Source organism: Pseudophryne corroboree, chromosome 2 (genome assembly GCF_028390025.1).
Source record: "Pseudophryne corroboree isolate aPseCor3 chromosome 2, aPseCor3.hap2, whole genome shotgun sequence".
NCBI classification, from domain to species: Eukaryota; Metazoa; Chordata; class Amphibia; order Anura; family Myobatrachidae; genus Pseudophryne; species Pseudophryne corroboree.
The window spans coordinates 390,828,763-390,854,691 of NC_086445.1; the positions used below are offsets into that span (position 1 = coordinate 390,828,763).

General features: G+C 44.8%; 1 protein-coding gene across 2 annotated transcripts in view; it reads right to left on the minus strand.

The window, feature by feature from the left end:
* Nucleotides 1-25,929, minus strand: part of GABRA5 (gamma-aminobutyric acid type A receptor subunit alpha5) — a 301,112-nt gene that overhangs the window by 195,427 nt on the left and 79,756 nt on the right. For both annotated transcript variants that reach the window (XM_063953304.1, XM_063953306.1), the window contains exon 6: nt 3,010-3,092. In XM_063953304.1, the coding sequence (XP_063809374.1) occupies nt 3,010-3,092 (83 nt within the window). The remainder of the gene's footprint in view (nt 1-3,009; nt 3,093-25,929) is intronic.

The following is a 25,929-nucleotide window of genomic DNA, read 5'->3' on the forward strand; positions in this document are numbered from 1 at the left end:
ATGAGGGGGACAATTCTTGAAGGGTACGGCATAACCTCGAGTGACGTCTTCCCTTGCCCAGGTATCTGAAGTGGTCTTCAACCATTCCTGGGCAAAACCTAGAAGTCTGCTCCCCACCCTGGGATACCCCAGAGGGAGGCCCACCCCGTCATGCGGCAGGCTTGTCAGTTTGGAAGCAGGCTGATGGGCAGCCCAGGCACGCTTCGGTCTGGGCTTTGCAGGTCTGGAAGCACGAGCTTGCTTTGGGTATGCCTGAACTTTTGCTTTACCTGGAGGATGAAAGTGCCAAGGGAAAGTACTTTTAGCCTTCTGTGCAGAAGGAGCCGTACTAGGTAGGCAAGCTGTTTTAGCGGTAGTCAGATCAGCCACAATCTTATTGAGGTCTTCTCCAAAGAGAATGTTTGCCTTGAAAGGAAGCACCTCCAGGGTTTTCTCGGAATCCATATCCACTGACCAGGATCTCAACCAAAGGATACGTCTGGCCAAGACAGACGTAGTAGCAGCCTTGGCCGCCAGCACCCCGGCATCGGAGGCCGCCTCCTTTTGGTACAGAGAAGCTGTGGTAATATATAAGAGACATTGTCGAGCATGCTCAGATGCGTTGGAAGGCAGATCCGCCTCAAGCTCCTGAGCCCACGCCTCCACAGCTTCAGCAGCCCATGTTGCTGCGATGGTTGGCCTATGCACAGCCCTCGTTAGGGTGTAAATCACTTTTAAACAACCCTCCACATGTCTATCTGTTGGTTCCTTCAGAGCGGTGACGGTGGTTACTGGCAGAGCAGAGGAAACTACCATGCGCGCCACATGAGCATCCACAGGCGGAGGAGTTTCCCAATTCATACTTATCTTCGCAGAGAGAGGATAGCGAGCCAACAGTGTCTTATTTGGTGTGAATTTTGCCCCGGATTTTCCCAGGATTCCTGACGTATGTCAACCAGGTGTTCAGAATGAGGTAAAACTTGTTTAACCACCTTCTTATATTTAAACCTATCCGGCTTTTTAGAGACAGCCTCAGGCTCAGAATCGTCAGACACCTGAAGAATGAGCCTAACTGAATCAATCAAATTCGGGACATCCATCAATGATTTCCTTTTCACATCAGAAACATCTGAGTCAGTGTCTGTGGGGTCAGTATATGCACCATCCTCCTCAGAGGACGTGTCTGGGATAGCAGTGGATTGGGAGGAGGTAATGGCCAGTTTAGAAGATGATTTAGTCTTAGGCGGGCGAGAGTGACACTTAGATTTAACCAATGACCGGTTCAAATGCTGTAACTGAGTGGAGATTTGATCTGCCCATGGCGGATTAATAGCAGGTACCATAAACTGCTGCAGTGGCACAGGTGGTCCCGCAGGGGGCGCCAATTTAGTTACAAGCATGTTTAACAGCGTGGAAGAGGTAGCCCAAGGTGGGTCCTGTGATACCCCCGGTGCTACAGACCCACTGGGAGGTAAGGAACCCCCTGAACCTGAACTCTCAGCTGCCATATTTTCCTCCAACGCTTCTGCGGCATCACCACCACGCAATGTGGGAGAAGCCCCAGCTCCGTTGCCACGTGTAGCTGACATACTAATGTGCACAATATCGGGCAACCTGGTACAAGTCTTAGCAGCGATATACCTAGCAAGAACCCCCAGTGAAGGCTATGACAGCACAAACCGGGAGTACTAGAGATATATAGAGTGACTACAGATCACAAGTAAAAATACACAGTAAGTATACCTTGTGAAACAAATCCTATATTATACAGAAAAACCTGATACACTTAGCCCGCTCAGGTACAGGAATATAGGAGAAGCATGCTGAATGAAATACCCCAATGAGGCAGCCACGCAGCAGCTACTTGCAAACACACATATATAGTCACAAGCGTACCATGCAGAAGTTATGTACCATAAAACTGCACTGGACTAGCAATACAAAGTAATACCCAGTATGGCTATGTGTGTGTTAACAATAGATATAACAATGCACAGTAAACACTGGATGTATATCACAGGGTGTCTGTACCACACAACCCTGACTGGATGCACTCTTTCTTAACTAACACGGTCCCAGTGACAGGTAGAATACTTAAGTGTCCTGTAAAATGCATAGCGCTGGTGATCAGGCGGCTTTACAGAGGAGGATTTGCCCCAGCCGTCCCAGGAACAGCTCAGCTCTGTCTATGATGGCTGCTGACAGAAAGTGAGGGAGAGAAATGCAGCTCCAGGGCGGGAGCATTTGCAGAAATGGCGCCCTGGGGCTGGGGGAGGGGCCACAGGTTAGACCCGCTCCCCCTGCTGGCATCCCCACCGGGCACTGCATGCTTTGAAAAACGGGGTTATTTAGTGTAAAAAAAAAACAGACCTGTGCCCTGTTAATGTCCCTGGTGGCTAGTGGAGCGGCTGCCCAATAACAGTGTCCACGCCAGCGCGCCCGTCTCCCACGGCCGCGCTGGATCGCAGTTAAGTATGGCCAAAGAGACCCCTTACCTCCCCCTTTCCTGCGGCCACGCAATCCAGGAGGACAGCGGTGTGTGTGTGTGTGACTGATGCTGGAAGGAACCGGAGTCTCCGCTGCAGTGATCCGGCAACCAGGGTGTGGGAGTATACAGCACCGCTGGGGGTGATGGAGCTGCAGTCAGAAAAATCTATGAGACTTTACAGTCTGCAGCCCTGAAGTCTTGTTAGAAGAATTCATCTGTCTTTTCTTCAAAAAAAAGCTATCAATAGGCTACCAAAGGCAGCCCTCCTGTTAAGTGCATGCTTACTGCATGGCCCCAACTTACAAACTGAGCTCCTGTGCACGTAGGTGGGGTTATAGAGGAGGCGGCGCTGTGCATCTTGGGAACAGTCAAAGCTTTGAGCCTACTCTACACCCCAATGTTAATCCTTGTGGAGCCCAGTATACCCCGCAGCAGAAATGGCATATTACTATTGGTAGAATTTTATTTATATACAGTATGACCAAACAGTCTAAAATGTCACTGCACAAAATGGTTAAAATATTTAAATAATAATAACTTACAGCTTCCAAATTTTAGAGGACATGCATGGGCATCCATAGGAAAGTCTTCTAATTGCATGGGGCATTCTGCAGAAATTGTCAGTCTGTTGAAATAATTAGGAAAAAAACAGAATTAAACAACAATCCTGCCAGGGGGCATTTAGTCATTGTACATACTGGCTGGCATTAGAAACCTGACCACTGCTTAATCTGATGGTGAAAAAGTATATTATCATCTTTTAAAGTATTTCAAGGTTTTGTACAGATACAAAAAAGCAGATGTGGCAGATTTTACCTGTTAATTCCCACTGCTGTCAAACTGTATTAACATGAGAGAACTTCCATCTGTCTATCTCTTCATATAAAGTATATCCTTTACTCCCAAAGCACTTATTCCCCAGAGGACAGCTCTCTTATCATTGAGCCAAATGTCTCCTGCTACCACATTTATATGCTGAGCAGTAAAATAAATGTAGCCTGGAATTCTTATAAAACAGAGGGTACCTGCCACTGTGCAGCAGCTACGCCAAAGGCAAAATGAGGGTGGTCTGATACATTTCTAATATTAGTTTTTTTATATTGCTAAATGGAAATTGTTTTGCAGTCATGCCATATTCATTTGCCTCATATTTTCAGACTTGCAAATTTTATTTTATCTTGTCCTTGGAATATCTTACGAAGTTACTAACAAAATCAGATACAAGATAGTGGGGGTGGTGCGGGTACTATCTACCGGGACTTTTTGGAGAGGCCCAGCAGGGGCACAGGTCCGCGGTCCGCTCTCAACCCTCTCTTACCTGTCAGCCAGCCGGCAGCAGCATCCTCTCTCACTAGCCCACAAGTCACTGCTAGGTGCTATGCTGCAGTGGTCCCTGGGAGGCTGCTACCCCTCCCCCCCCCCCCCTCCCCCATTTAGGTCAGTGGTGCTCCACGATACACACAAAGTAGGTTCGTTTTGCATGTTTAAAAGGAGGCGTGGTCATACCTCCCTGATTAGGCCACGCCCCCTACTTTACTGGTACCTGGGTAATCTCTCTACAGCCCTGACAACAGATAATTCATGCTAAATATTATTTAACAACTTTAACGCTTCAAATATCATGCAATAAAGTATTTTGTATAGAATAAAAGACTATAAAACAACAGAGAACAAAACATTTTTTAATTATGGACATTTACAGAAATACTGCATTGGTTTTAAGAACAATATCACAAGTGCAAGTGTAAATGTCTCCTAATTTATTATTATGTTTTAATAATAATGTGGATGTCATTTGTTACAGTTCCAAACCTCATGTTTGCATGACCTTTGGCATATCACAACATGGTTTATATATGCAGTAAGACAATGAACAGCAAGTAATATTTATAAATGAAAAGTTGGTGTTAACAGTGGTAATCATGCAAATATTTTTCTCAGATGACTCAAGAAGTCACCAACTGGTTTCAGCATGAGAAATAGGTCTAGATTGTAGGAAAAGCAATTCTTACATCTGCAAGAGGGTGGAAAGGGCATTCAGTGTAATTTGCCATAGCCACAGAATTGTGCCATCTTTTTATGTACAAATGCAAAACATATGGGTTGATGTACTGAGCAGACAATAGAATGGAGAAGTGGACCATTTGCTCACAAACACTGGAAAACTGGCAAAACCTGACGTTCACACAGATTGATCAAATCAGGGATTTAACCAATTTGCATGAATTCCAGTTTTTGACAATTTTCCATTGTTTGGGAGCAAATGGTCATTTGCTCTCATCCATTACCAGATTTTCATTCCAACCAGCCAGATCTGGTAGATGATCTTCCAGATAATTGTATAGTGTATGCCAAGCTTTCACCTCCATGCCCCTGACATGCACATTAAACACTTGTTGAGACTCTCAATTTGTGCACAATATTTGTGCATGCACAGTGCAGCAGTTGGATTTATGTCCAACACTAAAGCAGGTGATAGAGTACATAGGCTTCTGGTTTCCATATTACTCTCTAAACAGGTTTCTACTTGTTCTAAATTTTCATTCTGAGACTAATAAAAAAATAATGAAAATAATGTTCAATGTATTTCAATCACTATCGCCCTCTGTTTACTTCAGAAAGGACCAGAGGGCCCCTCAGCGCACATTGCATCCAATAAAACACACTGCATAGTGAGATTAAGTGCTGCAGAAACCTTTCTTCTGTTATTGGAAAATGGACAACATACAAAGACAAGTGTTGCTTTCTTTCAGCTTGTATAATAATCATTGTTTTCTGTCCACAAACGACTGTTTATATATACATACTGTATGTAATCATGTATTTTGTGTGTGTCCTGGGTAATATTAGTGTTCACTCAGATATAATTCTCTGCTGCTACAAATAATTTCAGATGCAAGTAAAGCCATGAATTGTATACAATATATAATAAAGTCAATAATGTCTTTGCAGGCATATATATCCTATTACATGCAAACCCTGCCAGTGATAAATTAATATGAACAAAGCTATTAATTATGTGCTTACTTCAAAACAAATTAAATCGGCTATAAATAAATAAGTATAGTTTGATTGCAAAAGTCAAATTCAATATATTTTGTTTTTATTCTTTAATCTCCTCGGCTGTCTTCTCTTGTAAGCACAGAGCCAGTGTATTTCATACCTTTTGTTTATTTCCAAAATATCCGTCTTTTAGTTTATGTGTGCTAAAGAATACTAAACAGCATTGTTTGCATGTTAATGTAACTCTTCAAAGTGGCATGCATCAGGCAGCGGGACTGAAGAGAATTAAAAATACTAAATTGAAGCCGAGGCGTGTTATCCTCTAGGCAGTCTATGGCGTCCCAGGGGGATATCCATTTACCATTCTTAATGTAATGTACTTTGCCTTCAGTAGCATGAAACTAAATAGGTCTCCTGGTTGCCTGCTTGGTGCTGATTTGATTCTATGATGTTAGATTCAAACACTTTGCCTGATAGGAGAAGCGATTGCTTGAGCGTTAGCTGATGTACATTAGTGCATAAATGGCATGAAATATTCTTATGCTAAATGTTTTAACGTTTGTTGTGTGTAGAGAAAAGCGATCCCAAGATTTTTTATTTTCTTTTTTTAGCACTAAATACCAAATCTGACAATTAACGACTACAGTATACAGATGTGTCCTCATATAACTTGCACCATAAAGTGCAAGACACATGGATGTAATGAAGTCTAAGTTGGAGGTGCGGGTTCCCGGTTGAACTCTGACTTTTTTTAAAGCGGCAATTATGTACAAAGCAAAACCATGCCTTGTAAATAGAGATGTGCAGCGGACACTTTTCAGGTTTTGTATTTTGGTTTTGGATCTTGATTGGTTTTGCCAAAACCACACTTTCGGGTTTTGGTTTTGGATGATTTTTGAAAAAACCATAAAAACAGCTAAAATCACAGAATTTATGGGTAATTTTGATCCTATGGTATTATTAACCTCAATAACATTAATTTCCACTCATTTCTAGTCTATTCTGAACACCTCTCACCTCACAATACTGTTTTTAGGCCAAAAGGTTGCACCGAGGTCGCTGGATGACTAAGCTAAGCGACACAAGTGGATGGCACACACACCTGGCCCATCTAGGAGTGGCACTGCAGTGGTAGACAGGATGGCAGTTTTAAAAACTAGGGCAAAAAGAGCATATAATGCAAAGGAAAAAAGAGGTGCACTGAGGTTGCTGGATGACTAAGCTAAGCAACACAAATGTATGGCACAAACACCTGGCCCATCTAGAAGTGGCACTGCAGTTGCAGACAGGATGGCAGTTTTAAAAACTAGGCCCCAAAGAGCACATAATGCAAAGAACTAAAAGAGGTGCAATGAAGTTGCTGTATGACTAAGCTAAGTGACACAAGTGGGCGGCACAAACACCTGGTCCATCTAGGAGTGGCACTGCAGTGGCAGACAGGATGGCAGTTTTAAAAAATAGGCCCCAAAGAGCACATAATGCAAAGAAAAAAAGAGATGCAAGATGGAATTGTATTGGGCCCTCCCACCCACCCATATTTTGTTTAAACAGGACATGCACAGTTTAAAATACCCATAATTTCAGCGACAGGTGGTCCCCCTGGAAAAAGCTCACCAAGTTCTCCGAATCATAGCTAGCTACAAACATACCACCTCCTTCTTTGATGACTTTTCACATTATGAGAAGAGGAAGAGGACAGTGTCAAGAAGGTGATTAAAAATTAGAGAGGCACATGCAATCAGGAACAACACAAGGCTTTCACCTCCACTCCTAAATTGGTGTGGAACTGAAAGGACTTCATCCAAGCAAATATATAATTATTAATTACCACATTACTGGACAAGGTGAAAAACTAGGGGCCAAAGCCATCAAATTTGGACCCCCTTCTCCATGTTCAGGGATTAAGACAATCTCAGATTTAATGCTGGGATGCAAATAAACTGGTGTATACCACAGGCTCAAGATCGGATATTTTCCCCTCCACGAAGTCTGGAGACTTAGGCCCTCATTACGAGTTGTTCGCTCGCTAGCTGCTTTTAGCAGCATTGCACACGCTAGGCTGCCGCCCTCTGGGAGTGTATCTTAGCTTAGCAGAATTGCGAAAGAAAGAGTAGCAGAATTGCAAATAAATAATTCTTAGAAGTTTCTGAGTAGCTCGAGACTTACTCCTACACTGCGATCAGCTCAGCCCGTTTTGTTCCTGGTTTGACGTCACAAACACGCCCAGCGTTCGGCCAGCCACTCCCCCATTTCTCCAGACACTCCTGCGTTTTATCCTGGCACGCCTGCGTTTTTCCGCACACTCCCAGAAAACGGTCAGTTTCCGCCCAGAAACACCCACTTCCTGTCAATCACACTCTGATCACTTCAACGATGAAAATTCTTTGTTCGGACGTGAGTAAATCTACTAAGTTTTGTGCTAAAATACCTAGCGCATGCGCACTGCGTACCATGTGCATGCGCATTTTTGCCTTAATCGCTCCATTGCGAAAATCAGCAACGAGCGAACAACTCGGAAGACCCCCTTAATTTGTAAAAATCTTGTGGGTTTATTTTTTTTCCATTTTGTATAACATTTTAATTTACATATTTTGCGGCATATGCCTTTTTTTGTGAGCATACCCGTGTGTCCCATGTGAGCATACCTGTTTGTCTTGTTATTTTATTCATATTTTATTTTTAAATAAAGCAGCCCCTTAGATGTTTTAGCAGCCCCTCGTGAGCCCTCACAGCAGCCCTGGATGGGGCAAGTTGAGTTCGGGTGGGTTCGGTTAAGTACTAAGCATGACTGTGCAGTGATTTTTTTTTATATTGAGCCCCTACCCTAGTGGAGCTTACCACTCTACAGTCAAAACTCATTTCATACTATAAGTAGGACTGTGGGAGGAAGCAATGCTAACCTCTGTGCCCACAGCATGCCTCAGCCTGGCAAGCCAGACATCTTCCTGGCTGTAAGCCACCATGAGACTCCATACTGGGCCTTATTCAGTAACTGTTTGTGCCTCACAGGAGCTTTTGGCCCATCTAGTACTGCAGTGCAATGGAAAGCTGATGTAATGCGACATCACTGAAACTCTGTTCTTCTAACTAGAGATGAGCGGGTTCGGTTCCTCGGAATCCGAACCCGCCCGAACTTCAGCTTTTTTCTCACGGGTCCGAGCGACTCGGATCCTCCCGCCTTGCTCGGTTAACCCGAGCGCGCCCGAACGTCATCATCCCGCTGTCGGATTCTCGCGAGACTCGGATTCTATATAAGGAGCCGCGCGTCGCCGCCATTTTCACACGTGCATTGAGATTGATAGGGAGAGGACGTGGCTGGCGTCCTCTCCGTTTATAGAGAAGAGACTAGAGTAGAGAGAGGCACAGGCCCTCATTCCGAGTTGATCGGTCGCAAGGCGAATTTAGCAGAGTTACACACGCTAAGCCGCCGCCTACTGGGAGTGAATCTTAGCTTCTTAAAATTGCGACCGATGTATTCGCAATATTGCGATTACTAACTACTTAGCAGTTTCAGAGTAGCTCCAGACTTACTCTGCCTGTGCGATCAGTTCAGTGCTTGTCGTTCCTGGTTGACGTCACAAACACACCCAGCGTTCGCCCAGGCACTCCCACCGTTTCTCCGGCCACTCCTGCGTTTTTTCCGGAAACGGTAGCGTTTTCAGCCACACGCCCCTGAAACGCCGTGTTTCCACCCAGTAACACCCATTTCCTGTCAATCACATAACGATCGCCGGAGCGAAGAAAAAGCCGTGAGTAAAAATACTTTCTTCATAGTAAAGTTACTTGGCGCAGTCGCAGTGCGAACTTTGCGCATGCGTACTAAGCGGATTTTCACTGCGATGCGATGAAAAAGAACGACCGAACAACTCGGAATGAGGGCCACAGTATTTAGTAATTTTGGGGAGCAATTTTAGGAGTACTACTACTTGCTGAAGTGTAGTGTGACTGTATATGTATATCTGACTTGTGGGGGAGACAGTGGGGAGCAGTTAGAGTCTGAGAGCAGGAGTACATATTTTAACGTACAGTGCACACTTTTGCTGCCAGAGTGCCACACTGCCATTGTGACCACACTGACCACCAGTATATTGTGATTGTCTGCTTAGGAGTACTACTTGCAAGTTGCTGATAGTGTGACCAGTGACCTGACCACCAGTTTAATTAATCACCACCAGTTTAATATATATATATAATTGTATATATATATAATTGTATACCACCTACCCGTGTTTTTTTTTTTTTTTTCTTTCTTCTTGATACATACTATAGTAGCTTACTGTAGCAGTCTGCGGTGCTGAGCTGACAGTGTCCAGCAGGTCCGTCATCAGTCATTACATAATAAATATATATACCTGTCCGGCTGCAGTACTAGTGATATTATATATATATATATATATATTAATTTCATCTCATTATCATCCAGTCTATATTAGCAGCAGACACAGTACGGTAGTCCACGGCTGTAGCTACCTCTGTGTCGGCAGTCGCTCGTCCATCCATAATTGTATACCACCTACCCGTGGTTTTTTTTTTTTCTTTCTTCTTGATACATACTACTATAGTAGCTTACTGTAGCAGTCTGCGGTGCTGAGCTGACAGTGTCCAGCAGGTCCGTCATCAGTCATTACATAATAAATATATATACCTGTCCGGCTGCAGTACTAGTGATATTATATATATATATATATATTAATTTAATCTCATTATCATCCAGTCTATATTAGCAGCAGACACAGTACGGTAGTCCACGGCTGTAGCTACCTCTGTGTCGGCAGTCGCTCGTCCATCCATAATTGTATACCACCTACCCGTGGTTTTTTTTTTCTTTCTTCTTGATACATACTACTATAGTAGCTTACTGTAGCAGTCTGCGGTGCTGAGCTGACAGTGTCCAGCAGGTCCGTCATTACATAATAAATATATATACCTGTCCGGCTGCAGTACTAGTGATATTATATATATATATATTAATTTCATCTCATTATCATCCAGTCTATATTAGCAGCAGACACAGTACGGTAGTCCACGGCTGTAGCTACCTCTGTGTCGGCAGTCGCTCGTCCATCCATAATTGTATACCACCTACCCGTGGTTTTTTTTTTTTCTTTCTTCTTGATACATACTACTATAGTAGCTTACTGTAGCAGTCTGCGGTGCTGAGCTGACAGTGTCCAGCAGGTCAGTCATCAGTCATTACATAATAAATATATATACCTGTCCGGCTGCAGTACTAGTGATATTATATATATATATATTAATTTCATCTCATTATCATCCAGTCTATATTAGCAGCAGACACAGTACGGTAGTCCACGGCTGTAGCTACCTCTGTGTCGGCAGTCGCTCGTCCATCCATAATTGTATACCACCTACCCGTGGTTTTTTTTTTCTTTCTTCTTGATACATACTACTATAGTAGCTTACTGTAGCAGTCTGCGGTGCTGAGCTGACAGTGTCCAGCAGGTCCGTCATTACATAATAAATATATATACCTGTCCGGCTGCAGTACTAGTGATATTATATATATATATATATATATTAATTTCATCTCATTATCATCCAGTCTATATTAGCAGCAGACACAGTACGGTAGTCCACGGCTGTAGCTACCTCTGTGTCGGCAGTCGCTCGTCCATCCATAATTGTATACCACCTACCCGTGGTTTTTTATTTTTCTTTCTTCTTGATACATACTACTATAGTAGCTTACTGTAGCAGTCTGCGGTGCTGAGCTGACAGTGTCCAGCAGGTCCGTCATTACATAATAAATATATATACCTGTCTGGCTGCAGTACTAGTGATATTATATATATATATATATTAATTTCATCTCATTATCATCCAGTCTATATTAGCAGCAGACACAGTACGGTAGTCCACGGCTGTAGCTACCTCTGTGTCGGCAGTCGCTCGTCCATCCAAAATTGTATACCACCTACCCGTGTTTTTTTTTTTTTCTTTCTTCTTGATACATACTACTATAGTAGCTTACTGTAGCAGTCTGCGGTGCTGAGCTGACAGTGTCCAGCAGGTCCGTCATCAGTCATTACATAATAAATATATATACCTGTCCGGCTGCAGTACTAGTGATATTATATATATATATATATATATTAATTTCATCTCATTATCATCCAGTCTATATTAGCAGCAGACACAGTACGGTAGTCCACGGCTGTAGCTACCTCTGTGTCGGCAGTCGCTCGTCCATCCATAAGTATACTAGTATCCATCCATCTCCATTGTTTACCTGAGGTGCCTTTTAGTTGTGCCTATTAAAATATGGAGAACAAAAATGTTGAGGTTCCAAAAATAGGGAAAGATCAAGATCCACTTCCACCTCGTGCTGAAGCTGCTGCCACTAGTCATGGCCGAGACGATGAAATGCCATAAACGTCGTCTGCCAAGGCCGATGCCCAATGTCTTAGTACAGAGCATGTAAAATCCAAAACACCAAATATCAGTAAAAAAAAGGACTCCAAAATCTAAAATAAAATTGTCGGAGGAGAAGCGTAAACTTGCCAATATGCCATTTACCACACGGAGTGGCAAGGAACGGCTGAGGCCCTGGCCTATGTTCATGGCTAGTGGTTCAGCTTCACATGAGGATGGAAGCACTCAGCCTCTCGCTAGAAAAATGAAAAGACTCAAGCTGGCAAAAGCACCGCAAAGAACTGTGCGTTCTTCGAAATCCCAAATCCACAAGGAGAGTCCAATTGTGTCGGTTGCGATGCCTGACCTTCCCAACACTGGACGTGAAGAGCATGCGCCTTCCACCATTTGCACGCCCCCTGCAAGTGCTGGAAGGAGCACCCGCAGTCCAGTTCCTGATAGTCAGATTGAAGATGTCAGTGTTGAAGTACACCAGGATGAGGAGGATATGGGTGTTGCTGGCGCTGGGGAGGAAATTGACAAGGAGGATTCTGATGGTGAGGTGGTTTGTTTAAGTCAGGCACCCGGGGAGACACCTGTTGTCCGTGGGAGGAATATGGCCGTTGACATGCCTGGTGAAAATACCAAAAAAATCAGCTCTTCGGTGTGGAAGTATTTCAACAGAAATGCGGACAACATTTGTCAAGCCGTGTGTTGCCTTTGTCAAGCTGTAATAAGTAGGGGTAAGGACGTTAACCACCTCGGAACATCCTCCCTTATACGTCACCTGCAGCGCATTCATAATAAGTCGGTGACAAGTTCAAAAACTTTGGGCGACAGCGGAAGCAGTCCACTGACCAGTAAATCCCTTCCTCTTGTAACCAAGCTCACGCAAACCACCCCACCAACTCCCTCAGTGTCAATTTCCTCCTTCCCCAGGAATGCCAATAGTCCTGCAGGCCATGTCACTGGCAATTCTGACGAGTCCTCTCCTGCCTGGGATTCCTCTGATGCATCCTTGCGTGTAACGCCTACTGCTGCTGGCGCTGCTGTTGTTGCTGCTGGGAGTCGATGGTCATCCCAGAGGGGAAGTCGTAAGCCCACTTTTACTACTTCCACCAAGCAATTGACTGTCCAACAGTCCTTTGCGAGGAAGATGAAATATCACAGCAGTCATCCTGTTGCAAAGCGGATAACTGAGGCCTTGACAACTATGTTGGTGTTAGACGTGCGTCCGGTATCCGCCATTAGTTCACAGGGAACTAGACAATTTCTTGAGGTAGTGTGCCCCCGTTACCAAATACCATCTAGGTTCCACTTCTCTAGGCAGGCGATACCGAGAATGTACACGGACGTCAGAAAAAGACTCACCAGTGTCCTAAAAAATGCAGTTGTACCCAATGTCCACTTAACCACGGACATGTGGACAAGTGGAGCAGGGCAGGGTCAGGACTATATGACTGTGACAGCCCACTGGGTAGATGTATGGACTCCCGCCGCAAGAACAGCAGCGGCGGCACCAGTAGCAGCATCTCGCAAACGCCAACTCTTTCCTAGGCAGGCTACGCTTTGTATCACCGGTTTCCAGAATACGCACACAGCTGAAAACCTCTTACGGCAACTGAGGAAGATCATCGCGGAATGGCTTACCCCAATTGGACTCTCCTGTGGATTTGTGGCATCGGACAACGCCAGCAATATTGTGTGTGCATTAAATATGGGCAAATTCCAGCACGTCCCATGTTTTGCACATACCTTGAATTTGGTGGTGCAGAATTTTTTAAAAAACGACAGGGGCGTGCAAGAGATGCTGTCGGTGGCCAGAAGAATTGCGGGACACTTTCGGCGTACAGGCACCACGTACAGAAGACTGGAGCAACACCAAAAACGCCTGAACCTGCCTTGCCATCATCTGAAGCAAGAAGTGGTAACGAGGTGGAATTCAACCCTATATATGCTTCAGAGGTTGGAGGAGCAGCAAAAGGCCATTCAAGCCTATACAATTCAGCACGATATAGGAGGTGGAATGCACCTGTCTCAAGCGCAGTGGAGAATGATTTCAACGTTGTGCAAGGTTCTGCTGCCCTTTGAACTTGCCACACGTGAAGTCAGTTCAGACACTGCCAGCCTGAGTCAGGTCATTCCCCTCATCAGGCTTTTGCAGAAGAAGCTGGAGACATTGAAGGAGGAGCTAACACGGAGCGATTCCGCTAGGCATGTGGGACTTGTGGATGGAGCCCTTAATTCGCTTAACAAGGATTCACGGGTGGTCAATCTGTTGAAATCAGAGCACTACATTTTGGCCACCGTGCTCGATCCTAGATTTAAAACCTACCTTGGATCTCTCTTTCCGGCACACACAAGTCTGCTGGGGTTCAAAGACCTGCTGGTGAGAAAATTGTCAAGTCAAGCGGAACGCGACCTGTCAACATCTCCTCCTTCACATTCTCCCGCAACTGGGGGTGCGAGGAAAAGGCTCAGAATTCCGAGCCCACCCGCTGGCGGTGATGCAGGACAGTCTGGAGCGACTGCTGATGCTGACATCTGGTCCGGACTGAAGGACCTGACAACGATTACGGACATGTCGTCTACTGTCACTGCATATGATTCTCTCCCCATTGAAAGAATGGTGGAGGATTATATGAGTGACCGCATCCAAGTAGGCACGTCAGACAGTCCGTACTTATACTGGCAGGAAAAAGAGGCAATTTGGAGGCCCTTGCACAAACTGGCTTTATTCTACCTAAGTTGCCCTCCCACAAGTGTGTACTCCAAAAGAGTGTTTAGTGCCGCCGCTCACCTTGTCAGCAATCGGCGTACAAGGTTACATCCAGAAAATGTAGAGAAGATGATGTTCATTAAAATGAATTATAATCAATTCCTCCGTGGAGACATTGACCAGCAGCAATTGCCTCCACAAAGTACACAGGGAGCTGAGATGGTGGATTCCAGTGGGGACGAATTGATAATCTGTGAGGAGGGGGATGTACACGGTGATATATCGGAGGATGATGATGAGGTGGACATCTTGCCTCTGTAGAGCCAGTTTGTGCAAGGAGAGATTAATTGCTTCTTTTTTGGTGGGGGTCCAAACCAACCTGTCATTTCAGTCACAGTCATGTGGCAGACCCTGTCACTGAAATGATGGGTTGGTTAAAGTGTGCATGTCCTGTTTATACAACATAAGGGTGGGTGGGAGGGCCCAAGGACAATTCCATCTTGCACCTCTTTTTTCTTTAATTTTTCTTTGCGTCATGTGCTGTTTGGGGAGTATTTTTTGGAAGGGCCATCCTGCGTGACACTGCAGTGCCACTCCTAGATGGGCCAGGTGTTTGTGTCGGCCACTAGGGTCGCTTATCTTACTCACACAGCTACCTCATTGTGCCTCTTTTTTTCTTTGCGTCATGTGCTGTTTGGGGAGTGTTTTTTGAAAGGGACATCCTGCGTGACACTGCAGTGCCACTCCTAGATGGGCCAGGTGTTTGTGTCGGCCACTAGGGTCGCTTAGCTTACTCACACAGCTACCTCATTGCGCCTCTTTTTTTCTTCTTTGCGTAATGTGCTGTTTGGGGAGTGTTTTTTGGAAGGGCCATCCTGCGTGACACTGCAGTGCCACTCCTAGATGGGCCAGGTGTTTGTGTCGGCCACTAGGGTCGCTTATCTTACTCACACAGCTACCTCATTGCGCCTCTTTTTTTCTTTGCGTCATGTGCTGTTTGGGGAGTGTTTTTTGGAAGGGCCATCCTGCGTGACACTGCAGTGCCACTCCTAGATGGGCCAGGTATTTGTGTCGGCCACTAGGGTCGCTTAGCTTACTCACACAGCTACCTCATTGCGCCTCTTTTTTTCTTTGCGTCATGTGCTGTTTGGGGAGTGTTTTTTGGAAGGGCCATCCTGCGTGACACTGCAGTGACACTCCTAGATGGGCCAGGTGTTTGTGTCGGCCACTAGGGTCGCTTATCTTACTCACACAGCTACCTCATTGCGCCTCTTTTTTTCTTTGCGTCATGTGCTGTTTGGGGAGTGTTTTTTGGAAGGGCCATCCTGCGTGACACTGCAGTGCCACTCCAAGATGGGCCAGGTGTTTGTGTCGGCCACTAGGGTCGCTTAGCTTAGTCATCCAGCGACCTCGGTGCAAATTTTAGGACTAAAAATAATATTGTGAGGTGTGAGGTATTCAGAATAGACTGAAAATGAGTGGAAATTATGGTTTTTGAGGTTAATAATACTTTGGGATCAAAATGACCCCCAAATTCTATGATTTAAGCTGTTTTTTAGTGTTTTTTGAAAAAAAACACCCGAATCCAAAACACACCCGAATCCGACAAAAAAAATTCGGTGAGGTTTTGCCAAAACGCGGTCGAACCCAAAACACGGCCACGGAACCGAACCCAAAACCAAAACACAAAACCCGAAAAATTTCAAGTGCACATCTCTACTTCTAACACTGCAAGGTCTTGTGATAACCCTACGCAGCCTTTAGGAAAAGAAGATCCCTGTACAACAAATGCGCATCTTCTAAATAAAGAATCCCAAAATGTGGAACATCAATAATAAATCAAAATGAAGGTTGATTTATTAGAGCCATTCATTTGAGTGAGTCCCTAACATGAAATAATTGAGAAGAACCTCTCTCTAATGCTCTGGCAGAAAATATCATTTTTACCTCTCCGGCTGTTGCGCAGGATTACAATTCAGTCTCTTCTGAGTCACACTGACTTTGGCCACAAATGTGGTCTCTCCCCACTTTGGAGGTCATTCCGAGTTGATCGCTCGCTAGCAGTTTTTAGCAGCCGTGCAAACGCTATGCCGCCGCCCACTAGGGAGTGTATTTTAGCTTAATAGAAGTGTGAATGCATGTGCAGCCGAGCTCTGCAAAAACAGTTTGTGCGGTTTCTGAGTAACTCTGAACCTACTCAGCGCTTGCGATCACTTCAGCCTATTCTTGTCCAGATTTGATGTCATACACCCGCTCAGCGAACACCCAGCCACGCCTGCAATTTTTCAGACACGCCTGCGTTTTTGCAAACACTCCCTGAAAACGGTCAGTTGACACCAAGAAATGCCCCCTTCCTATCAATCTTCTTGCGGCCATCAGTGCGAAGGAAAACTTCGCTAGAACCTGAGCACAACCACAAAGAGCTTTGTACCTGTACGTCGCGCGTGCGCATTGCGGCCCATATGCATGCACATAAATGCTGTTTTTTCACCTGATCACTGCGCTTCAAAAAAAATCGGCAGCGAGCGATCAACTCGGAATGACCCCCTTTATTTAAAAACACTTCATCAAAATAGCAATTTCTATTTCCACTTTTGTGGCTATGTTTTCACAAATCTGGTTGTGATGTTGAAGCTTTCATTTAAACCTAGGATCAAGTACAGCAGCACCCCTGGAATTATACGGCAGCACCCCATAACTTATACAGCATAGGCAGCACCCCTGGAGAATTAAACAGCACAGCAGACAGGCAACTGTACCCCTGGACTTAAACGGCAGTGGGGCAGCACCCCTGGACTGATAGGCCAGAGGGCCAGCACCCCATATAGGGCAGCACCGCTGGAATGATGTGGCAAAGAAAAGACATGCAAGATGGAATTGTCATTGGAGCCTCCCACCCACCCTTATGTTGTATAGGACATGCACACTTTAACAAACCAATAATTTCAGCGACACGATCTGACACATGACTGTGGCTGAAATGATTGCTTTGTTTGGGCCCCCACCAAAAAAAAAGCAATTAATCTCTCCTTGCACAAACTGGCTATACAGTAAGCAAGATGTCGTCCTCATCCCCAGATCCCCCCCCCCCCTTACTGTTTACATCCTCATCCTCACAAGGAAATAATATTCAAACAAAACCACAAACCACATAATTTAGGTGTCAGTGGACTGCTTACGCTATTACCCAAAGTTTCTGAACTTGACAATGACTTATGATGAATGCGCTGCAGGTGACATATAAGGGAAGATGTTCCTAGGTGAGTAACATCCTTACCCCTACTTATTATGGATTGACAAAGGTAACAGATGGCTTGACACTTGTTGTCCAGATTTGTGGAGAAACAATTCCACACTGAAGAAGTGGCTTTTTTGGTATTTTAGTCTGGGATGACAATGGGTTTTTTCATCCCATGGCCAACAACTGTCTCCACTGGTGCCTTATTCAAACAAACCACATCACCATCAAAATTCTCATCGTCAACTTCCTCCGCAGTGCCATCTACACCCATATCCTCCTCATCCTGATGTACTTCTACAGTGACATCCTCAATCTCAATATCAGCAACTGGGCTGGCGGTGCTCCTCCCAGCACTTGCAGAGGGCGTGCAAATGGTTGTAGGAGCCTCCTCTTCCCATACAGTGTTGTGAAGGTCAGGCCTAAACATCGCAACTGCGGACAGCACCCCTGTATTTTTACAACATCCATGTAATTTTACAGCATACAACACAGAGCCAAAGTACATTTATTTTCACTGCACCCCTGTATTTTACAGCATACAGGGCCAGTGTACTTTTATTTTAACAACAACTCCCCTGAATTTTTACAGCATACAGGTCCAGTGTAATATTATTTTAACAGCAGCACCCCTGAATTTTTACAGCATACAGGGCCAGTGTGCTTTTATTTTAACAACTGCACCACTGAAGTTTTGCAGCATACAAGGCCAGTGTAACATTATTTTAACAGCAGCACTCCTGTATTTTAACAGCATACAGGACAATGTTCTTTTATTTGAACAACTGCACCCCCACATTTTTACAGCATACAGTGCCAGTGTAATATTTTAACATCAGCACCCCTGTATTTTTACAGCATACAGGACCACTGTACTTTTATTTTAACAGCAGCATCTCTGTATTTTTACAGCATACAGGACCAGTGTACATTGATTTTCACTGCACCCCTGAATTATTACAGCATACAAGACAGGGCCAGTGAACATTTCTTTTACTGCACCCTAGAATTATTACAGCATACAAAACAGGGCTAGTGTACATTTATTTTACTGCACCCCTGAATTATTACAGCATACAAAACAGGGCCAGTGTACATTTCTTTTACTGCACCCTAGAATTATTACAGCATACAAGACAGGGCCAGTGTACATTTATTTTAATGCACCCCAGAATTTTTGCAGCATACAAGACAGAACCAGTGTACATTTGTTTTAACAACAGCACCCCTGAATTTTTACAGCATACAAGATAGGGCCATCACCCCTGTATTTTCACTGCATACAGGAAGACAGTGCCCCTGCCCCCTGTACAACTCAGTGACAGCCAGGACAGCAACAACACCAATGCACAGCTGCAGCACCTCTAAAAGCACATGAAACACCAGTGACAGCCAGGACAGCACCCCTAACATCACAGTGACAGGAAAGCACCCCTAACAGCACCCCTAGAGAGCACTCGCTGACCCCACACCCGATGCCATCACCCACAGTGAGAGACAGAGGTTTGTCTCCCTCACTCTCCAAGTCAGGAGTGAAAATGGCATGCTACGCGCGGCTAGTTATATGGAATCCAAAACTCGCGAGAATCCAACAGTGGGATGATGATGCTTTGCCTCGTTCTGGTTTCCGTGTCTGGTGGGAAGATTCGATTCGACTTGGAATCTTGCTCAGAACAGGATGTTCAGGGGGGTTTGATTCTCGGAGAACTGAACCCGCTCATCTCTACTTGTAAATGAATGCTGCTTTAAAAAAACATCCAAGTTCAACTGGGAACCCGCACTTCTGGCCAGCTCGGACTTCACTACCTACAGCCCATGGTGTGACTTAGACACTCTATCACAGGAAGAGATTTCTGGACTTTCATACTCTTTCCTAACTTTAGCATCCTAATCACATCACAGCTACATATAAAGGGGTAAATGTACGTAGCAGTGATAAGAATGGAGAAGTGAGCCAGTCAGCTGTTATTTCAATGCTGTTTGGTTGCCATAGGCAACTTCTCCACTGGCTCACTCTTATCACGGCTTCATACATTTACCCCAAAGTTGATTATACACAAGGTGTAATACCTCCCAACTGTCCCGATTTTCGCAGGGCAGTCCCATTTTTTTGTGGTCTGTCCCACTGTCCCTCCCGCAGGCCACAGTGTCCCATGGTGGGGGGGGGGGCAGTTGGGAGGTTCCCTATCAATTCAGAGCAGAGCAGCGTTGAATAGATGCACATGCGCACAGTGTCTATTCCAGTGAAGGAGAGGGACTGGCCATGCCCCTATTGTGACTAAATTTGGAGGCGTGGCTCATCATTGTGTCATTCCTGTGAAGCCACACCCACTTTTCAATAGGTCATGCCTCCTTTTCGGCACCGCGTGGCTTCGACGCACCAGGAGTCCCGAGCAGCAGCATACAAATGTTAGGAGGTATAAGGTGTGTGCAGACTGCCCCTGGGTGTCACCCACAGTGACAAAGACAGGGTCTACACTGTGACAGTCTGGTGCAGCACCTGGTTCCTGTCACTGAAGAGGAGCCGGCAGTGCAGGCAGAGTCTCCGGTGGACAGCTCAGCATTTCCAGGAATGCTGGACACACCCCTGGAATGATGTAATGGGGTTTTACACAAGACCACACACCTCATCATGAGGCCATGACCCTTTTCAGTCGCACATGTGGGGGTAGTATTTTTTTGCACTGGGTGTCACTGACCCCAGTGCCACCTCTGCTGAGAGTATACTAGACACTTAGGATTAATAATTTTTATAAAAAAGAAATTGAGACAAAATAGCAGATTTAGGGGTCTATTTACTAAGCCTTGGATGAAGATAAAGTCGCTGGAGATAAAGTACCAGCCAATAGGCTCCTAACTGCCATGTCACAGGCTGTGTTTGAAATATGACAGTTAGGAGCTGATTGGCTGGTACTTTATCTCCAACAAATTTATCTCCATCCAAGGCTTAGTAAATAGACCCCTAAGTACAGTGATGCATGGTGGGAAGCATTGTGCTGTTTGGACCTCTGTCTTGCATTTTTACACAGGTTATCCTCAGCAACTGAATGCACTGCCAGTATCCAGCATACCTGTGCATTGTCATTTTGACACTTCTGCAATGCAACCAAAACACATTTTTTCAGAAAGCCTGCGGCGAGATGCTTGGTGCAGATTATGCATGAAGTTCTGTGCTATCCTGAGTCATGCACAAGGAGAAGGGAAACCTGTGATCTGACAGATCTCTTGCATTCAGCATGGGGCTGGATGCAAGTGCTGATATGCTAACAGAGCCGGCCCTAACCAATATGATGCCCTAGGCAAGATTTTAGCTGGTGCCCCCTAGCACCACCAATGGTTCCGCCTCTGACCTTGCACCTCTTTCCCAGCACCATCACCCCTCACCCATAACAGTCCTTATTTTGGTGTTTGTACCCCCTATATTTCAAATAGGAACAGTTTGCACATTTGGCGCACAGCCCAAAAAGGGGTGTGTTTTTACTGGCAAGGGGCATGGCCACACAATAGTAACCCCAATTCCAATTACACCACACAGTACTGCAACTTTATTCACATTTGATCATGTGATAGTGTCCATAATTCATATTACATCCGACAGTAGTATCACTTTACCTTATAAATGTTACTCCTCACCGTAGAGCTCCTTATTTACATTACATCACACTGAATTGCTCCTTATTTACATTACACCACACCCCATTGCTCTTTATTCACATTAGACGACGCAGTAGTGCCCTTTCTATACGCAATGCCACATGGTAGAGCACCTTATACACATAATGCCACACATTAGTAATGCATTTATACACATAATTCCACACAGTAATGCCCCTTACACTAGAGATGAGCGGGTTCGGTTTCTTTGAATCCGAACCCGCACGAACTTCACTTTTTTTTCCACGGGTCCGAGCGACTCGGATCTTCCCGCCTTGCTCGGTTAACCCGAGCGCGCCCGAACGTCATCATGACGCTGTCGGATTCTCGCGAGGCTCGGATTCTATCGCGAGACTCGGATTCTATATAAGGAGCCGCGCGTCGCCGCCATTTTCACTCGTGCATTGAGATTGATAGGGAGAGGACGTGTCTGGCGTCCTCTCCATTAGAATAGAGATAGATAGATTAGATAGAGAGAGATTGTGCAGAGTCGCAGACAGAGTTAGTTTACCACAGTCAGTGACCAGTGCAGTTGCTAGTTAACTTTTATTTAATATAATATATCCGTTCACTTCTCTCTGCTATATCCGTTCTCTGCCTGAAAAAAAAAACGATACACAGCACAGTCAGTCACACAGTGTGACTCAGTCTGTGTGCACTCAGCTCAGCCCAGTGTGCTGCACAGTCATCAATGTATAAATTAAAAGCTTATAATTAATTGTGGGGGAGACTGGGGAGCACTGCAGGTTGTTAGCAGGAGCCAGGAGTACAATTATATTAATTAACAGTGCACACTTTTGCTGCAGGAGTGGTGACCAGTGCCTGACCACCAGTATAGTATTGTTGTATACTACTAATATCTCTTTAAATATCAACCAGTCTATATTAGCAGCAGACACAGTACAGTGCGGTAGTTCACGGCTGTGGCTACCTCTGTGTCGGCACACGGCAGGCAGTCCGTCCGACCAGAATTGTATTATTTATTATTATATACCTACCACCTAACCGTGGTTTTTTTTTCATTCTTTATACCGTCATAGTGTCATCCTAATTGTTACGAGTATACTACTATCTCTTTATCAACCAGTGTACAGTGCGGTAGTTCACGGCTGTGGCTACCTCTGTGTCGGCACACGGCAGGCAGTCCGTCCGACCAGAATTGTATTATTTATTATTATATACCTACCACCTAACCGTGGTTTTTTTTTCATTCTTTATACCGTCATAGTGTCATCCTAATTGTTACGAGTATACTACTATCTCTTTATCAACCAGTGTACAGTGCGGTAGTTCACGGCTGTGGCTACCTCTGTGTCGGCAGTCGGCAGGCAGTCCGTCCATCCATAATTGTATTATTATTATAATATATACCACCTAACCGTGGTTTTTTTTTCATTCTTTATACCGTCATAGTGTCATACTAGTTGTTACGAGTATACTACTATCTCTTTATCAACCAGTGTACAGTGCGGTAGTTCACGGCTGTGGCTACCTCTGTGTCGGCAGTCGGCAGGCAGTCCGTCCATCCATAATTGTATTATTATTATAATATATACCACCTAACTGTGGTTTTTTTTTCATTCTTTATACCGTCGTCATAGTGTCATACTAGTTGTTACGAGTATACTACTATCTCTTTATCAACCAGTGTACAGTGCGGTAGTTCACGGCTGTGGCTACCTCTGTGTCGGCAGTCGGCAGGCAGTCCGTCCATCCATAATTGTATTATTATTATAATATATACCACCTAACCGTGGTTTTTTTTTCATTCTTTATACCGTCGTCATAGTGTCATACTAGTTGTTACGAGTATACTACTATCTCTTTATCAACCAGTGTACAGTGCGGTAGTTCACGGCTGTGGCTACCTCTGTGTCGGCAGTCGGCAGGCAGTCCGTCCATCCATAATTGTATTATTATTATAATATATACCACCTAACCGTGGTTTTTTTTTCATTCTTTATACCGTCGTCATAGTGTCATACTAGTTGTTACGAGTATACTACTATCTCTTTATCAACCAGTGTACAGTGCGGTAGTTCACGGCTGTGGCTACCTCTGTGTCGGCACTCGGCAGCCCGTCCATAATTGTATATACCACCTAACCGTGGTTTTTTTTTCTTTCTTTATACATACATACTAGTTACGAGTATACTATCTCTTTATCAACCAGTCTATATATTAGCAGCAGACACAGTACAGTGCGGTAGTTCACGGCTGTGGCTACCTCTGTGTCGGCACTCGGCAGCCCGTCCATAATTGTATACTAGTATCCAATCCATCCATCTCCATTGTTTACCTGAGGTGCCTTTTAGTTGTGCCTATTAAAATATGGAGAACAAAAATGTTGAGGTTCCAAAATTAGGGAAAGATCAAGATCCACTTCCACCTCGTGCTGAAGCTGCTGCCACTAGTCATGGCCGAGACGATGAAATGCCAGCAACGTCGTCTGCCAAGGCCGATGCCCAATGTCATAGTACAGAGCATGTCAAATCCAAAACACCAAATATCAGTAAAAAGCCTCTTTTTTTCTTTGCGTCATGTGCTGTTTGGGGAGGGTTTTTTGGAAGGGACATCCTGCGTGACACTGCAGTGCCACTCCTAGATGGGCCCGGTGTTTGTGTCGGCCACTAGGGTCGCTAATCTTACTCACACAGCTACCTCATTGCGCCTCTTTTTTTCTTTGCGTCATGTGCTGTTTGGGGAGGGTTTTTTGGAAGGGCCATCCTGCGTGACACTGCAGTGCCACTCCTAGATGGGCCCGGTGTTTGTGTCGGCCACTAGGGTCGCTAATCTTACTCACACAGCTACCTCATTGCGCCTCTTTTTTTCTTTGCGTCATGTGCTGTTTGGGGAGGGTTTTTTGGAAGGGACATCCTGCGTGACACTGCAGTGCCACTCCTAGATGGGCCCGGTGTTTGTGTCGGCCACTAGGGTCGCTAATCTTACTCACACAGCTACCTCATTGCGCCTCTTTTTTTCTTTGCGTCGTGTGCTGTTTGGGGAGGGTTTTTTGGAAGGGCCATCCTGCGTGACACTGCAGTGCCACTCCTAGATGGGCCCGGTGTTTGTGTCGGCCACTAGGGTCGCTAATCTTACTCACACAGCTACCTCATTGCGCCTCTTTTTTTCTTTGCGTCATGTGCTGTTTGGGGAGGGTTTTTTGGAAGGGACATCCTGCGTGACACTGCAGTGCCACTCCTAGATGGGCCCGGTGTTTGTGTCGGCCACTAGGGTCGCTTATCTTACTCACACAGCGACCTCGGTGCAAATTTTAGGACTAAAAATAATATTGTGAGGTGTGAGGTATTCAGAATAGACTGAAAATGAGTGTAAATTATGGTTTTTGAGGTTAATAATACTTTGGGATCAAAATGACCCCCAAATTCTATGATTTAAGCTGTTTTTTAGTGTTTTTGGAAAAAAACACCCGAATCCAAAACACACCCGAATCCGACAAAAAAAATTCGGTGAGGTTTTGCCAAAACGCGTTCGAACCCAAAACACGGCCGCGGAACCGAACCCAAAACCAAAACACAAAACCCGAAAAATTTCAGGCGCTCATCTCTACCTTACACATGAGACACATCATTAATGTCCTTAGAAACATAATGCACCTTGCACATTATGACAACCTTTATTAAAGCCCATTTACACATAATGTCCCTTATACATATGCCGCACGTTATTAATGCCCTTATACACATAATGACACACATAGTGCCCCCTACACATTTGCTGCACATTATTAGTGCCCCTATACACATAATGACACATACAGTAGTACCCTGTTACACATATGCCGCAAGTTATTAATGCCCTTATACATATAATGGACACACATAGTGCCCTTTACACATACATTGCACATTATTAATGCATTTTTACATGACACACATAATGCTCCTTATACATATTCTGAACACTACTGCACAACCAACCCACTCACATGCATACAGCACTCACACTGCCACTAACACTGTGACCTCTGCTTGGATACAGATGTGTCCTCATAAATTTTGCCTCAATGCTAACGTCGGGCACCTTTTTTTAAAATTAAAATGCATCTTATTTGCATTGCTATGTCGCTAGGATGCACAAGTAGATTCTGCTGATTAAAATTATATGCACAATGCCTATATACTGTGTGATACTGTGGCTGTATCTGCATATAAAATGCTACATACAGAATATAGGCATGCCGCATATCATTTTAATCAGCAGAAGCTGCTGATGCCCCTAGGTATATCAAATGCCCTAGGCAATTGCCTTGTTTGCCTATGCCTATGGCCGGCTCTGTATGCTAATGATGATGGTTGCAGCTTTGGAAATAAAAACAGTGGACAATGCAGCTTCCTACTTGATTTTGAATACTCGCATTAGTCATACAGACACTTGCATAGTAAATGTGGCTGCTGCAGCAGGTTGCACTTAGACATGCTTTGCGTGATAAGTCCTAAAGAGCTTATTTCTCTT